At 37.2% G+C, this 16,672-nt stretch overlaps 1 protein-coding gene across 1 annotated transcript in view; it reads right to left on the bottom strand.

The window, feature by feature from the left end:
• GABRA1 (gamma-aminobutyric acid type A receptor subunit alpha1) overlaps positions 1-16,672 on the bottom strand; it is a 55,856-nt gene that overhangs the window by 24,888 nt on the left and 14,296 nt on the right. Inside the window, exons 4-7 of the mRNA XM_007071444.3 lie at positions 15,715-15,782; positions 9,823-10,043; positions 7,128-7,210; positions 840-983 (exon numbers count right to left, since the gene is read on the bottom strand). Coding sequence (XP_007071506.1) covers positions 840-983; positions 7,128-7,210; positions 9,823-10,043; positions 15,715-15,782 — 516 coding nt within the window. The remainder of the gene's footprint in view (positions 1-839; positions 984-7,127; positions 7,211-9,822; positions 10,044-15,714; positions 15,783-16,672) is intronic.

The raw sequence follows: 16,672 nt of genomic DNA, 5'->3' as shown, positions 1-16,672 counted from the left end.
GGGACTTGAACCCAGATTTTCTGACTCATGATCAGGTTCCTTAAGTAAAAGCCTATTCTTCCATCATAGATTTCATGGGTGAACAAATAAAAGTTGGTGCCTTTTAATAGGACTTCTACATCCCACATTTGGACTTTCCAATCAGCATTTATGCTTGTAAAACAAAATTTTTGCACCCAAAGTATCTGTTTGGGAGATGAAATATGAGATTTTAACACCCTTCTAGAGTGCTTATATTTCCAAATTTTGTCTTTCTGTTATTAATATTAGGAGTCCATTTTAAGCCTACTTTACTGTAATTATTGAATTTTTGTTAATTCTAACCACAACTGTGCTTCAGTTCTCATGATATATTTAAAACAACAAACAGGTTTGCTTTCTGCCCTTATATGGCCCTTTATCTGGCATATAAGCTCCATATACAGGGATTTATAATGAAAAAAATATTTATTCACAAGATATTGTCCTTTCTCATAACAACTAGTAATTTTTCCCCCATTCATAGCAGGAAACTATCACAGTGAGAAGATAGAGAGATGATAAGAATGAGATGAATACTTCCTTTTTGATGTACGTTACTATATTTCTTCTGCTTAGATACTGTTTGTCACTATTGCAGGCTTCCTATTGATAAAACATTTTAACCATCAGTTCAAGTGTGAAGATATTTACTGTACCAGAACACACTGCCATTTTAGATGTCAATGCCCTCCTATTTACAATCATTTTGCATTACAATTTTTATGTCTTTTACTTTTTAAATTCTGTTCTGGCAGGTTAAAGCATCTTATCAATATAAATTTTTCTCACGCCCAACAAGACAATGCTTTATTACACACCTGTACTGGACTGAACAATTCCAGAGTCCACAGTTTGCCCCAGAAGATCATATTGGTTCAATCGAGAGCCATCTTCAGCCACAACCACAGACCTCGCTGGTTCCCTTGTCCATTCATACACAACCTCTGCTCTGGTGTAGGCATCTAATTTAAAAGAAAAAATATTTCATTTCCTAGCCTTTTACATTATATTGCAAAGGTAGAGTACTGCCTTTTAAATCCGAGAGGAAGAAATCCATCTCTTCCCCGTCCCATTCCTGATATTGAAAAGCCTGATATCAGATATCAGACTTTGTGCAGGAAACACCAAGCAGGGATGGGGCATTAAATCTGCATCCCTTCATTCACGGGCATGCCAAGGACCACTTCCATTTTTCTAGCTTCCAGACCATGATGGGAGACAGCAGCCAGACCCCTCTGTACCTATATGCATTATGTGTTGGGCCACGGGGTCCAAATAAACCTCCCCCAGCTAAGCTTCAATGGTCTCCTCTTCGTCAGCATGATTAGAACTCTACCGTCTGCATGGACACCCCATCTGTAGACCATCATTCCCCACTCACCCTGTTTTATGAGACTTAAGTGGCACAGAGGCCACAAATTCATCTAAGCCCAGACAGGCCTCCACGCTGGACTATATTATCAGTTTGTATGCAACACGTTGGGGTGTAAATATATCTTGCACTAGCATGACATGCACTTACTGTCTGTGTGGACCCTTCAGAACACTAGAGTGCTTTGATCTACCCCGCTTTGAAATTAGAGTAGATCAAAGCACACTACGGAACTTTTAGTGCTTGGCAGTAGGGTCGGCATAGACAGTGCATGGCAGGATAGTGTGGGATAGATTTACATTCCAGCTTGCCATGCACTAACTGCTCATATAGACAAGCCCTGAGACTGCCTGGGCTTGGATGACTCTGAACTATGCTGAATATATTTTTCTATACCTGCTATCTCTGGAGAGTGCTGAAAGTCCTTATCCTTGTTCACACTTACTTACATTTGTATACTTAACAAAAAGAAAGAAAACAAGCTTTGCAGTTCACTATAGACGCTCTTCCCATTCTCTGCAATCCAGTTTAAGTCTAGTGTGTTACATAAATGAACCAGTGGTATTACACACATAGCATTGCATTGCATGTTCCAGTCAAGTATTTGTGTCCTGTAATGACTAGGTCACTAACCAAAAATCAAACTATATGTGAATATTTTTTCTCTTCATGTTGTAAATGATTCATCCATCATTTTTCCTGGTATAGTATTCTGCAGTCTAATGGAACTCACTTAGAGCACTTAGTGTGGGAGCATGTCTGTGCAAGTTTGGGAGTGGCAAGTGGCTAGGAGAGCCTGGGCATCTTATTTACGTGACCTCACTTGTGGGCTAATAGCTTACTGTATCAGTACATAAGATGTACTTGGAAGCTGAGAAGATGGAGTTGATAGAGAGTGGTGATAAAAGGAATTTTATGGGGTTTGCTCCTGCACCATTAAAGTAAAAGGGACCGTTGCCATTTGTCAGTGCACCGACTTCCACTGGAGTTGGATCAGCCATTAATAGCGTACATTATTTCAAAGTAACAATGTAAATAAGTGGTAACTTTATTGGAAACCATGGTAAATGCAAAATCATGTCCTAGTAACTGTGCAATTAATTCATACATGCAAACATTTTCCCATTAATCTGTATCAGCATAATGGAAAGGTGAAAATATTATTCCTCAATTGAAAGCACTCTACTAATTCTGGAGTATGAGGACAGGTTAGAAGACAAGGGCCTGAATTTCAAAAGTGCTGAGAACCCAAAACTCCATTAGAAGTCAGTGAGAGTTTTGGGTTCTCTGCTCTTCTGAAAATCAGTTTGTCTTTTCAAATAACTACAGTATTACAGATTCATAGACTCATAGAACCATGGGATTAGATGGGACCACAAGGGTCATCTAGTTTAACCCCCTGCCAAGATACAGGATTTGTTGTGTCTAAACCATCCAAGACAGGTGGCTATCCAGCCTCTTTTGTAAAAATCCAGTGAAGGAGCTTCCACATACTTCCTGGGCAGTCTGTTTCATTGTCCTACTGTTCTTACAGTTAAGAAGTTTTTCCTAGGATTTAATCAAAATCTGCTGTGTTTTAGTTTGTACCCATTGCCTCTTGTCCTGCCCTCCGTGGCAAAAGAGAACAATTTTTCTCCATCTTTTATATGGCAGCCTTTCAAGAATTTGAAGACCACTATCATGTCCCCCATTAATCTCCTCTGTTCTAAACTAAACATACCCACTTCCTTCAGCCTTTGCTCATATGGCTTGCATTCCATCCCTTTGATCATCTTTGTCGCTCGCCTCTGGATCCTTTCCAGTTTCTCTACATCCTTTCTATACATTGGTGACCAAAATTGGACACTGTACTTCAGCTGAGGCCTAACCAGTGTGGAGAAGAGAATTGTCAGCTTTGATTTCAAATTCATTTTGTAATCTCCCCCCCCGCCCCGAAGGTAGAGATGCAGGTATTAGATAAATGACAACATATGTCCTATGCCCTTATTACCACTGCTGCTTTCCTGAGTGACTTTGGTTTTATATGAATGGAAAATGTTAACTGAACTGACAGTCAGATTTTGTGCATAGAGGTGAGGAGAACATCTGCCTTTCTGATATTGTCCTTGCCAACATATGCCTTTCTGTTGTTCCAGAAGCCTCTTAAGCATTTGTTATAAAGTGCCCCAGTCAACTGGAACCTCCTCCTGCTTAGGATGATATTTTGGGAAGTTATTTTAGTTTTGGAGCATTTACTGGCCTTAACAACATGGGCAGAATCCATGGAATATATGTGCCACCCCCATTGCTGTGAGACCTTTCTAGAATCAGTTCCAGAAAGAAGTATATAATGATGGAGGAAATGAAAAAGCTCTTGTCCAGCACAATTCAATCCAGACATTGCTGGGCAATCACTGCTGTGTCTAGCCATTAGCTGTAATAATAAGATTTTAGTTTATGGAGTGGCTTTTGTGACCATGAGAAGCCTTTATTCAGGCTAATATTCTCTTAGGTTCATTCAGACACGCTATGTGATTTAGTCAAAATATGCGGTGTTGGTGGTCCATGAGTATTGAAATATGCCTCCCAACTTACGGGTAAGTGTAAGGCCTGGCCTCCTTTTTCCTGAGTATAAATCTCACCACAGAAAACTATGGTCATGTTTAGCCATCTTCCCACCTTCATGTGAATATGATAACACATTTCTTTTCCAAATAAAAATGACTTGGAAACTGTATCACTCACCGGATAGCATGGCAAAAGATTTCCAATACTCTTAGATAATTCAGAAACTGCTGAAACTAATATGGTAATAATGGAAATGAGACTGCATCATGAATGCATTTTGCTCTATCTATGTATGTTTAAACCCCCCAGGCTTGGGTGTCAGCAAGGTAAATAGAAGAAAAAAAATTGAGATTCAGGGAGACAATGGGCTAATAAACTAGGCTTTAACTTCAAAGTATGGCTGGTCAGAAAACAAGAATTTTGTTTCATGACAAATTTAAAGGTTTTGACATTTGTTTTTGTTCCACAATGGAATGAACCAAAGACTTACATTTTTTTCTGAATTTTATACCCCAGAACAGCCAATAGTCAGGACAGAGTCAAACAAAACAGGGACTTGAAGCTGAGTCACCCACATGCAAAGTGAGTGCCCTAACTACCAGGCTATTGGCTATTCTGAGATCTTGGTTGCTCTCATTTTGGCCAGAAAATCCATCCTAAACCTTAAAAACAGATACATTTTTGCTAACTTTTGGAGGGGGGGCGGGGCTTGATAAAACAGCATTTTCCTAGGAAAAAACATTCCATCAAAAAATTCTTAACCAGTTCTAATTCTGAGACCTCAGTTCCAATCCTAGGGCCATATCATCCTCTCTGGGGAAATGAGTGTAGCATACTGGAAACTGTCAAAATTTTCTCCTTATCATGCCATTTAGGAAGAAAATGTTTGCCATCTCACCCCCACGATATGATTCACCTTCTTCAGGGAACAGGTAGTGATTTCACATCCCTGAAGACCAGGGAATTCTTTATAGAGGACCTGTGCCCCCACAATAACTCCAAGCTACTACATAAGCCAGCGACTTGGTAGCTTAGCTTTTTCTAGCCACCACACTTGGAAGCCACCTTAAAGTGGGGGTTCTACTTCACCAAGCATCTTAATGATGACTGGATCACCATTAACTGATTCACAAAGTCTCTGCAAGTTTGGTGTTGAGATGATATTGCATAGATTAGCTATAACCTTTATTCATGCCTCCAAAACTACAAAAGCCCAGTCTCCAGGGAGCTTCAGAGCAGCAGAAGTGGAATGATGCCAGGAAGGCAGCACTCCTTTTCTCAGAGGAAATTCATTTTGTGCCCTCAAAAGGGATACCATTTGTTGTACGTTTTACAAAACAGTCAATATATTTGATAGTGCCTTGCACAAGAGTCCGAGACTGAAGTAGCAGGGCTGTTAAAGTTCAGTGTGTGTTTTGGTCATGGAGTTTTGTGAAGGAAGCTTGGAACATACGAACACACATCATATCTAGCTCCAAATAGCAGACACTCTTCCTATTGAAGTCATTGGTAAAACTCCCCTTGACATCACTGCAGGATCTGACCCCTACTCCCTAGTTAGTTCATTTGAAGAGCAATCATACACACTGATGGTAATAAAAATAATGAAGTATAGGGCAGAGTATAGGGCAGAGGAAACATGATCAGAGCCATAAATAATACATCTAAAGATATTATTGTTTGTTTTATTTTAATTTTGTATTAAGGATTTTATATTTGTACATGCATTCATTTTATCTATCCTGCTTTCATCCTTATTTTGTTTGTATCTACAGAGAATTCCTTTCCCATTTGCTTGTGAGAACTTGCCTTGTACATCTGAAAATCCAAACACTTTGTAAGGTAAACAGCCAGCCAGAGAGAGCCTAGACTAGAATAGAGACTCTTGAAAGAACATTCAAAACAAATTAAACATATTTGGTAGGCTTCCTGGTGGACACTTGTAGTCACATGCCCTATTATAGTTGGAGGTTTTATTTATTTTCTTCTGATTCACAGGAGATAGTGAGAAATGTTTCCTGGAAGAGCTGAAAGAAAGTTTGGCATTCAAAAGGTACCAAATTCTGGCCAGCTGCACTAAAAGTTTCTAAGCTTTTTATTCTCTGAATCCCAGCACTATTCAAAATTGTGTGTAGAAGACTGGTAGCTGTCTAGAGGCTATAGATCAATCCTTTCTTAGAGTAAATATAGGGCCATTCATTTCAAAGTAAATTATCACGTTGTCGGGTACCCAGTGAGGAATGAATTGAATGAATAATTATCCATTATCAGTGAAATGACCCATTTCTACTGGAAAGAGAAATAGCCATTGAGGAAACAATTTGTATCCTATTAAATGTGCACTCATTTTGTCATCTTTTTTCATGTTGAACTAGATGAAATAAAGTCCTCCTGTTATTTTTTCTGATCCAAGCACTTTCTCACAATTCAGCTTTTCAATATGTGTACTTTATTAAATTATTTTAAAATAATATCTTTATCTGCAAAATGGGAATATTTGTGATGGATGACTCTCAAAAGAGTCAAGAGTTTGGTCTCAGCCAGGATGCTTACCTAAACTAAACTTCTTCAGTGAAATCCTGGCCCCATTTAAGCAGCAAAACTCCAATTGACATCAACAGGATTCAATTTTCAACCATAAATCTGCTCATCTGAGCTAGAAATCTTGAAAGAATGGGACTCTCTCATGAGATTTGTAACGGCTTTATCTCCAGAAGTGCGACAAGATCACCTTTTTTTCATTATACCTCTGCTTCAGTTCCAATTTTTAAAAAGAGATGGAAATATTTGCGCATCTTAGAAAAGAATTGATTTGTATTTGATTTCAAAAATGTGCAAATTTGGGGGGAAGAGGTTCACTTTTATCTGAATCAGTTCATCCATCCATGGATCTATATTACTGATCTTACTCATTCTAAATTCAGTTGCAGCCAAGCTTAAAGTGGGTTTCTGTATGCCATGCTGCAACTACGTCTTTGGAGTGTAGCCATTTATCTCTTTGGCTGATGCCTAGACAAGATGTTGGATTATATTTAGACATGTAGAAAATGTTCATTTAAAAAAAATGGGAAAGATTGAAAAAAACCCACAAGTTTCTATGTTTTTAAATAATCTTCTGCTCTGATCTGATGTGAAATATTTGTAAGGTGGCCTTAAAAGGGGGAACCTGAGTTAAAAATAAACTTACAGCTTCCAAATTTCAATGGGCAAGCATGTGCATCCATTGGAAAGTCTTCTAAATGCATTGGACATTCTGCTCTCACAGTCAGTCTACAATGGATTCATAAGCAAAAGAAAATATTATAGCTTCATGCAGTTAACAAACAAAATTATATATACAATTATATAAAGGAATATGTCATAAATACAATTATAAAATACATTTGCTAAGTGAGTAACAAGAGAAATCCAAAGAATTCTTGTCATAGTTCACAAACTTCTAAAAGACGGTTTGGAACAACTTTTTTAAAATGTGACTTTTTTTTTTCACTCTTGCTGTAAATCTTTGCTCAGCTCTAGATGTTGCTTGACTGGCCTGAAATCTTCCACAAGTCTTCTAATATTGTTTAATTTGTTCCTGGAGTCTTTACTCAGGCAAAATTCTCATGGACAATAATGGGAGTTTTGCCTGAGTAATGGGAGTATCAGGACAATAATGGACAACATGTTAAAGAGCTTGTTTAGTTTCCTCTTCAGTAGCTTTGTGCTTGGCCAGTTTTCCAGTTACTTAATATCATCAGCCACAGGCATCAGATGTTGCAAAATAAGCCTTCATTTCATATAAAAGATGCAATACAATATGGACCTGACACATGGTCCACTGGCATTAATGAGATGCTTTCCACTGAGTTCAATGGGCATTATATTCAGCCCTTTTTTTCTTGACATCTGCCTCAGTTTGGTAATGAACCAAAATCAATAGATTGGTGCAAACATTGCAGGAAAGTTGACAACCCAGGAAGAATGAACTGGCCGTGTAGGTTTGGAAACAGACTTCCCCATAAAGTTTTCAAAATTATTTTATTTGGTAGGCCACAGTAAATGATTCCTGAGGCCACACAGAAAGTTTGAACACCCACTTCTTAAATCCCAATTGACTGTTCCACTGAACATGAAATAGAAATGGAGTTCTGTAAATGCACTTTTCCCATTTTAAGCACAGTTCTTTAGAATGTCCAGTACCAGTTTGTTAAAGAGATGTATTGGTGATAATGACAACCCAACAGAGTCAGACATTCATTATCTAATATAAGGTTCAGACATTAAGAAATTATATTAAGATAGATCACATACTTCTTACTCTGACAAAACTTCCACTGCCTTCATATTATATACTTCTGTAATCTCTCAACAACATAAACACTTGGGGTAAAATCCTGGCCTTACTGAAGTGGTTCTAATGTGGTTTGAGGATTGAAATGTACTTAAAATGAAAACCTTGTTGCTGGTGCATTATATTGGGATAAATTCAAGCTCCTGATTGATACAAATAAAGATTTGATCGGCTTGGATGCAAAAATATTGCTCAGTAAGACAGGTAAAATAGAGAAGGCTTATGACAACAGGATTTATATTGCCCCTGAAAAAGTCAAGCACCACACATCAGCAAGGAAAGGACTGTAATGATTGAATACCATATAGCAATTGCATGCATGCACTTTTACAAGTGAAAGGTGAGGAAGACAGAAATAATAATGGCTAAAAGGACATATTTGAACAGTGCACTGCAAAGTGATGCTCTTGTGTATTAGGTCCCCAACATCCAAGAATTTGGGGAGACAAGAAAAATTGACCTGAACTTGTATCCCTGCCAGCCGAAAAGGTCTGACTCCAGCTTAGACAGTATTGAAAGATGTTTCAGAATAAATTGAACATATTTGACATGCTCCCAGGAGCATAGAGATTTGGATTTCTCAAAACACTGGGGACACCTGTCCCCTTTTTAAACATTTTTAGAGGTGTTAAAAGAAATCTCAGTACTCACACAAGTATCAATCTGACCAGCTTGATTAGTCTAAAGAATTATTTTATACTTTGAATCATAGACAAAACCTGTAGACTGGCAACTGTCTAGATGCCAAAAACAAGAATACAAGCAAACCAAAAAACAACATTCTTTTCCGATTGTTTGTTATAAAGCTTTTCAGTCCAAATCTTTGTGTTCTATAACAATGCGTGGAATTAATTCGTTATTTACTTTGCTGACTAGCATTTAGCATAAGTTCATCATTATCCAAATTATCCATGAGTAGAATGATACATTGCTAATAAAAAGAGTAATGTCTATCAATGAAACAACATGTTTCCCAATATTTTCACAAATTCTTCAGACCACTTGCTTTTCCTGTTATGTCTAAAACAATGAATGTCCATTTTTAGACTCTAATGTCCTATATTTCCCCTGGAACAAGGAAAGTGTGCAAAAACCTCTGTGCCCTCATTTTTCTAGTCCTCAGAGTCTGTTTTCCACAGTACTCAAAAAAAAAAAATCTTTACATTTTAGGCCTAGCTCACTAGAATGTGAGTAGCAAACTTTCAGGCTTCATTGTGCTTTTAGGCTGGGATTCTCAAAAGCAACTCCAATTTCAGGTCCATTAAAAGCTAGTTGATGCTGTAGGCCTAATTCCCTTAGGTGCCTTTCAAAATCACAGCAGAGAACGTAAAAATGGCCATGGTATAGCATGAGAAAAAAGATTATATTGTAAACTCCTGAATTTAAGTCAATTATTATATGGCCTATTGTGAAAATAATTAATAAGTCTAATATTCAAATATACAATTATCTTCAAAAAGACATATTTCTCCATTCTGTTTGAGGAAATTGTACTGTAAAAAGTAGTAATTTCAAGTGAAATGAAAAAATGCTGTATTCTTATTCTTACCTCATTGTATACAGCAGTGTCCCATCCTCTGTAATTCGTAGTAGTTTGTTCGGCATCGTCATGTTGTGAGCCACTGATTTCTTTCCATTGTGGAAAAAAGTATCAGGTGTCCAAATCTTGCTGGCCATTAAATTATTTAGCCGGAGGACTGTCATGGGTCCTTTGAATTTTAGTCTCTCATCTCTCCAACTTTGACGGAAAAATACATCTATTGTATATTCCTAGAGCAATTCATACAACAGGAAAACTCTCAAGATGTCATATTTTTCCATACAAGTGTTTGACAGATAAACGTTTAGCATTTTTGTAAGAGCAAGATTATGAGACCAGTATAGCATGTCTAAAGGTTGTTATTAAGATGGTTACAGCTTTGGTACTCATTTAAACTAAACAAATGTTAGGAAGAAACTTAGAAAACATTATGGACAGCAAGTAATATATGAGTTTACAATAGATATGATATTTTGACTGCATATGCTGAAGCATTATGTAATAGAGTTGGAAACTATTTGTCTTTTGCTATAAAATAAACCTTTGTGAGACTGCACCTGGAATATTGCCTTCAATTCTAGCCCTATGTAGCCAAGTTGTGGGGGAGTTCAAGAAATCACTGAAAATTATGGCAGAAATGATTTATGAAGAAAGTGTGCAAGAGCTCAGTGCACAGAATCACTGGACTGTACAGAGAGAAGTCAAGGGAAGATTTGAACCAAACTTGTAGCTTGCCTAGACAACAATTGAGGAGATGGGGGATGGGACAGGACACCTGATTCTCTCCTCATTTACAATAGTTTGAAAGTAGGATATTACTCCTGATTTATATCAGTGTCAATGAGAGGAGAATTCATCCTTGACAGTAACCATTGCTCATTAAGTAATGAAATTTTTTTTTATCATGGCACAAAGCAGCATAACCAGAAGCAATAGGATGAAATTGCAAAACAGTTGTAATATATAAAAATATATATATCAGACAGTAAGATATATAAAATCATGGAATAGTTTCCAACAGGGAATGATAGAAAAGATTTAATATTAGAAATAATAATGGCTAAAAGGACATATTTGAAAAATGCACTGCAAAAATAAATTAACCCTTTGTATCCACACAATAAATCACATAATTGATGAAGTATGATGATTAAGTATGATAATTATTTTTTAGGAAATAATCGTGTACGACATGAGGCTAAACTATGTGAATTTAAACGTCTCTTCCATCTGTAACTGCTATGATGCTGTGATTATTATGAAGCTATTGAAAAACACTGCGATTTAAAATTACACTGTGCAATCATCCATTGTTTTTGGCTGAAGACTGGGTCTCCCCTTAGACTTTTTGATAAAGAACCAATGGCAAACCATGAAGGAAAATGGCCCTGCCATCACTGAAAATATATAGACATATATTACACATACAAGTAACAGAACTACACATCTATCCAAGAATACAATCAGGAAAGACAGACATTCTGGAAAGAATAATGGAAGAAATTAGGTTCCACACCAGATTCCCACATACCAGACCACCTTTACTCCTCCATTTATTTTTAACAAATGTTAGTATTTCATGGAGCAGAAACCATTGTGAGATGTTTTCTAATCAGTAAACTATCAACTGCATTACAGGCTATTTAGACGGGAAAGGTTACAGTATGTCTTTGTGCTTCATCTGTTATCTTGGTATGATATTCATAATCAAATTCCTTGCACATAGTCAAATGGTTTAGTCACATGTGGCTAAATGTTTCTTTAAGCCCTGATCCAGCAAGCCATTTTAGCATGTGCTTAATTCTAATCACATTAGTATTTTTATTGTTTTCAATCACCTAGTGACTCCTACTCCATCCCACAACTGGGGGCAGGATTATTTGGCTTCAATGGGACTACTCACATGCTTCTAGTTAAGTACGTGCTAAAGGGTTTTGCTGGATCAAGGCCCACATGAGGAACCACTTAAGTCAATGGGACTTTTGCCACTGACTTCAGTGGGGTCAGGATTTCACACCAATGTTTGTACCAAAGCAGAGGTGAGAGGGCTCGGTGGCTTATGAGCAGCAGGTGACAGGAGATTGCTGGGCTTTCATCATGTTCTCCGAGCTCTACCCAAAACTTCCTCCTACTCAAAAGCATGGTGAAAGATAAACACAGGAAATGACAGCCTTGCAGCATAGAAGCAATTGTTCACCCGCATCTGATACTGAGGAAAGGGAATACAATGGGATGACATGAAAGTTTGGAAGGAGGAGACTAAGGAGCTCAATCAGTCACTGGATATTGGTGCAGGGGGATCTGAAGTTGAGAGAAGATCAGTTGTGTGACCAAATAATTTGATGGAAGAGGAACAAAAGCAGAGAGGAAGTATTTATGGATCTAGTCAGGCACTCTGCCCTTCCTGACTGTAGGCTCCTCTACCCCGCAAAACCTTTTCCCAGAGCATTCACTGACATTTAAAAATGAACATGCTTTGGCTATGCTCACACTTCATTAGGGTTAGCTATTCTTCTCAGATGAAAGCTATCAGAAAGCCAGTTTTAACATCAAATGGTCAGATCTTCTCACCAGAATGGGTGTGATTTCTGTGGCACGGGACATGACTTAACAGAGCAGGAAAATAGAGTTCCCAAAACTCCTTGCTGTAGTTCTAGTAAATATGTAGTTAAACAAGCCAGACAAGAATCAGACTGCACCATTCATAGCTAGAATTGGTCACATTTACATTAATGGGAATGTAATCAGAGAAAAATAAATTAACCCTTTGTATCCACACAATAATTCACATAATTGCCAAATATTTTAGGGTTGTTGCTTTCGGGGAGGCCTGTAAAGCCCAGAAAATAAATGATTTAATATTTTCTGTGTTTTCCTAATCCTATCTGCTGCCTCTCTCTGGCTATTATTTATTATTATTTGTTTGTTTGTACTGTTATTATTTTACGTATATTGCAGGAGCACCCAAAGGCCAGGCCCCATTGTGCTAGTTGCTATAGAAATATATAGGAAGACAGAATTTCTGCCCTGCGGAGCTTCGCATCTAAAAAACCATGGAAGGTTTGGGGAAAGAGAGACAGACCATAGAAGGAAAATGACTGGGGTGATGGTAACCACATGCTATGTGTTCCATCTCTCTTTCTTTTTCCATATTCATTTTACTTAGTACACAAATTTAGTATTAGGTGTTTCTAAGAGGGAGTAGTAGGGTCGGTGTCAACAGGCTACACAGATATTACTGGATTCCTGAAAGGTAGATGAGCAATAGGTGACATAACTAGCAACAATTCCTTAAACATTAAAATACACCTGCCTATGTGATACTGGTTCATAAACTCTAAGCCTCTACTGTAAAATTTCATTTTATTAACAAATCAATGCATGTCTTTGCCCAAGATTAGTGTAGTGAAAATTAAGAATGTGGTGTATGTTTATAAAATTATTTTTAGGAACTCTCCTATTTTTCATACCTCGTGGTTCCTCGTGCCACATAAATTCAGATATATTGATGCTGATATATTAGTTCTTTGTTTTAATATACACCTATGCTTAATTTTGAAAATAGATGATGTTAGGTTCTAGTATTATATTTTTACCCAAATGCCAAGTGTCACATAAAGATAGACATGTATCAAGTGTCAAATTAGCTTCAACTTGTATTCAATAATTAAATCACTTGAATCAACCAAATCTTAGTAACACAGAAAGTCCAGCTTTGGCATAGTCCTATATATATATCAATAAGCCTACAAGCTGTCTCGATCTTAAGTTTATGCCATGAGAAGATCCCCAAATGTATTGCTCAACAGGGTGGCATCCACTGCTGGAATTCCACAATGAAACTGGCTACCCACATTCAGACAATAGTCTATCCAAGCAAATAGGTGGGGAAAATGTTCATAAATATTCATTCTAATTTTAAAATGATTTTTGATTGAATCATGTTCATTATCCTTTAATGTTTGCTTCCTGTGAACATCTGAACCAACTTGCCAAAAGCAGCTAAGATTTTCAAAAGTGGCTAGTGATTTGGGGTGCTGAACCTGAGAGATTTTAAAGGATCCCAATTTTCAGAATGTGCTGGGCAGCCACCTTCTGAAAGTGAGGCCCCTTTAAGGTGTCCCATATTGAGCACTCAAAAATGGAGGCATCCTAAATCACTTTTGAAATCTAAACTGCTACATTTTTAGTTTAAAAGCCTAACTATTTACTGAAGATTAATTTCAAATTTCATACTAGTATTTAAAAAAATACTTGGGTTGCCTTGTGTTGGCTGGTTATATCAATTAGCCAATCAGGGAAGAGAAGCAACTTGAAGCGACTTATCTAATTTATCAACAGAGTGCAAACTGTGACTAATAGTAGGATTAAACAAATTGCAGTCCACGAAATTGCCATTGAAGTAATTTACTTCTAATTTCAAATAACAAATAAATGTAAGAATTTCACAATCTGTTTGCAATTTATATGCAAGTGGAAGAAAGGCAAAACTCACCAAATGCATTACTTGCTTTGAATTATTATTTCGGCTTTAGAGTTATCCACTCAATACAAGCAGCCTTTGTACAGGTATGCCCCACTCTCCACTAGAAAGGAGCTGCTTCCCATCTTAGTGCTTGTGCACTGAGAACATGGGTCACTTGATCAACCCATTCTTCTGAATTACCTTTCACTGGAAAGGACTGAGCATCTAAAGGGGCAGTCAACTAGTTTGTGCAGCCCAACACACTGACACATCTGCCTGCTTTAATATCATCCTAAAAGAACTATCTGTTGCAGTTTTCAAACCAGTTGTAATGTGTAAATGCTATCATCCCCTTCGAGCAACATTAGAATGGTGGTATTGGGCAAAGTACCAAAAAGTGGCACATGAAAAATAACTAATTTTTGGAGAAACACTTTATCTATAATCCCATCATGGAATGCTACGTTGTTCAGCTAGAACCTCAATTAACTGCTGTGTAAGTGCAGCTGTAACTTTGGAGACTGGTCTAATTTATACACCCAGCAATTTACACACCCAAAGGAATCAGTTACTTTGATGTGTTAGTTCCTCCACTTATATTTTTCTCTTCCAGTTCCATTGGTGTTTCGATTAGCTAGATGATTAATTTAAATAGGAAAAAATAAAAGCCTACTTTATTAGGATATTTCCAGTACTCATTTTTATACAGATGGTGAGGATATAGCAAGGTTTAGTAGCCATACATCAGACCAAGGCTTCTCAATAGTGCCCCTTCACATGTGAAAGGGAACATGGTTCCATTTATATGCAAAAAAGTAAAGGAACTTACCCCTGTTTTTACATCATTTTTTAAATTTAAGGCCAGCACCTACAGCAGCTGTGCTAGAGGTTTCTGAACATGTGACTCCCTAGTGATTATGCAGCAATTAGGCTTTGATATCCATACCATAAAGGAATGATTCAGATTCTCATCATTAATCTTCTTTGACCAGCCAATATCTAGGAAATTCACTTCCAATTGATCAGCAGGGTTTAATTTAAAAACATGGGTTCTACAGCCTGGGCCTCAGACTATAGGCTTAAGTGTTTATCATGCTTTAAAATAATGATCTTTTCTGACAATTGGATCAGCGGTGTGCCAATTTGGACTGAGTGATCATTCTCTCAAGGGTACTGATCCATTCAAAATGATTAAGTATGAGAGGAATTCTATAGTATGGTCCAGGAATATTGCCTGTTATAAACCCATTATTAAAGTCACAGAGGTTGCTAATTTAAGGGCACTTAAATGTAGTCATAGCTAACAATTATGGTAAAGTGTAAAAGCTGACATTATTTTGGAACCAAAATATATATAAAAAATGAAAGTTAGGTATCATGTTATTATAGAACCCCCCCTAAAAATTATTACTGTAACAATATAGAATGGCACTTACCATATCGTGGTCGGAAACAGGCCCAAAGCTGGTGACGAAGATGTCAGTCTTCACTTCAGTTACACGCTCTGATGAAGCAGGAAATTAGGACAGTGAGTGTCTATCAACAGCCCTCATTAGATCTAACCACCACAACTCTCACCCGAATAGAAAATTTATTGGCTTTGATTAGCTATTCTAAAATTGGTCTACAATGTGGGCTCGATAATTTACTGCTTATAGATGTAATTTCACAGTTAATATTTCCAGCAACCCTTTTTTCAATGCGCTGTCACAGTACAGCTTTTTTGAGACATGAGTTTTTATGCCAGGTGTTGAAATCTCTTTGCAGACAGGTCATAGTTCTGCTGTTAATTAACTCTTTAAATGAACCTTTGACTAATACACCTGCTTGTTTCAACAGTATAAAGAGTACTCAATAGCTAATATTGGACTCAAAACTTATCTTATGTGTCCATATGAAGTTTTACATTAATTAACCCACTGTTTGTCTTTTATGTATATGCATGTACGTTACATATTTATATAATACACAGAGACAGAGAGAGAAAAAGACAGAGCAAATACAGTATTATGTGATATAAAGGTATTTTTATCAGCAGGGGTTTGAGGTGGCTGCATTACTCATGAGTGCAAAAGACAAGTGTGAGCCATGCAAGCCATTCCAAACAAATGCCAATTAAACCATTATACCACATCTTCATGGGTTCTGTATGTGCCTCATATTTTAAACAGCTGTTTTTTCAACGTTTTAGATTTTTGTTTAAGTTGTTATTGGCAGTGCTGTTTGAATCCATTCAACATCCCTACTGCCAGGTTCCCTTTGGATCATGAGAACAGCTATATAGGCCTCTAAGGGAGACAAAAAAGATTAATAATAACTTAGAAACCTCTAAAATTTACATAAACTGTGTGTGTGTCTGTGTCTGTGTGTGTCTAGTGGAGTCTCCATCTCTGG

This window comes from Chelonia mydas, chromosome 8, assembly GCF_015237465.2.
Source record: "Chelonia mydas isolate rCheMyd1 chromosome 8, rCheMyd1.pri.v2, whole genome shotgun sequence".
NCBI classification, from domain to species: domain Eukaryota; kingdom Metazoa; phylum Chordata; order Testudines; family Cheloniidae; genus Chelonia; species Chelonia mydas.
This window is presented reverse-complemented; position numbering and strand designations above follow the sequence as displayed.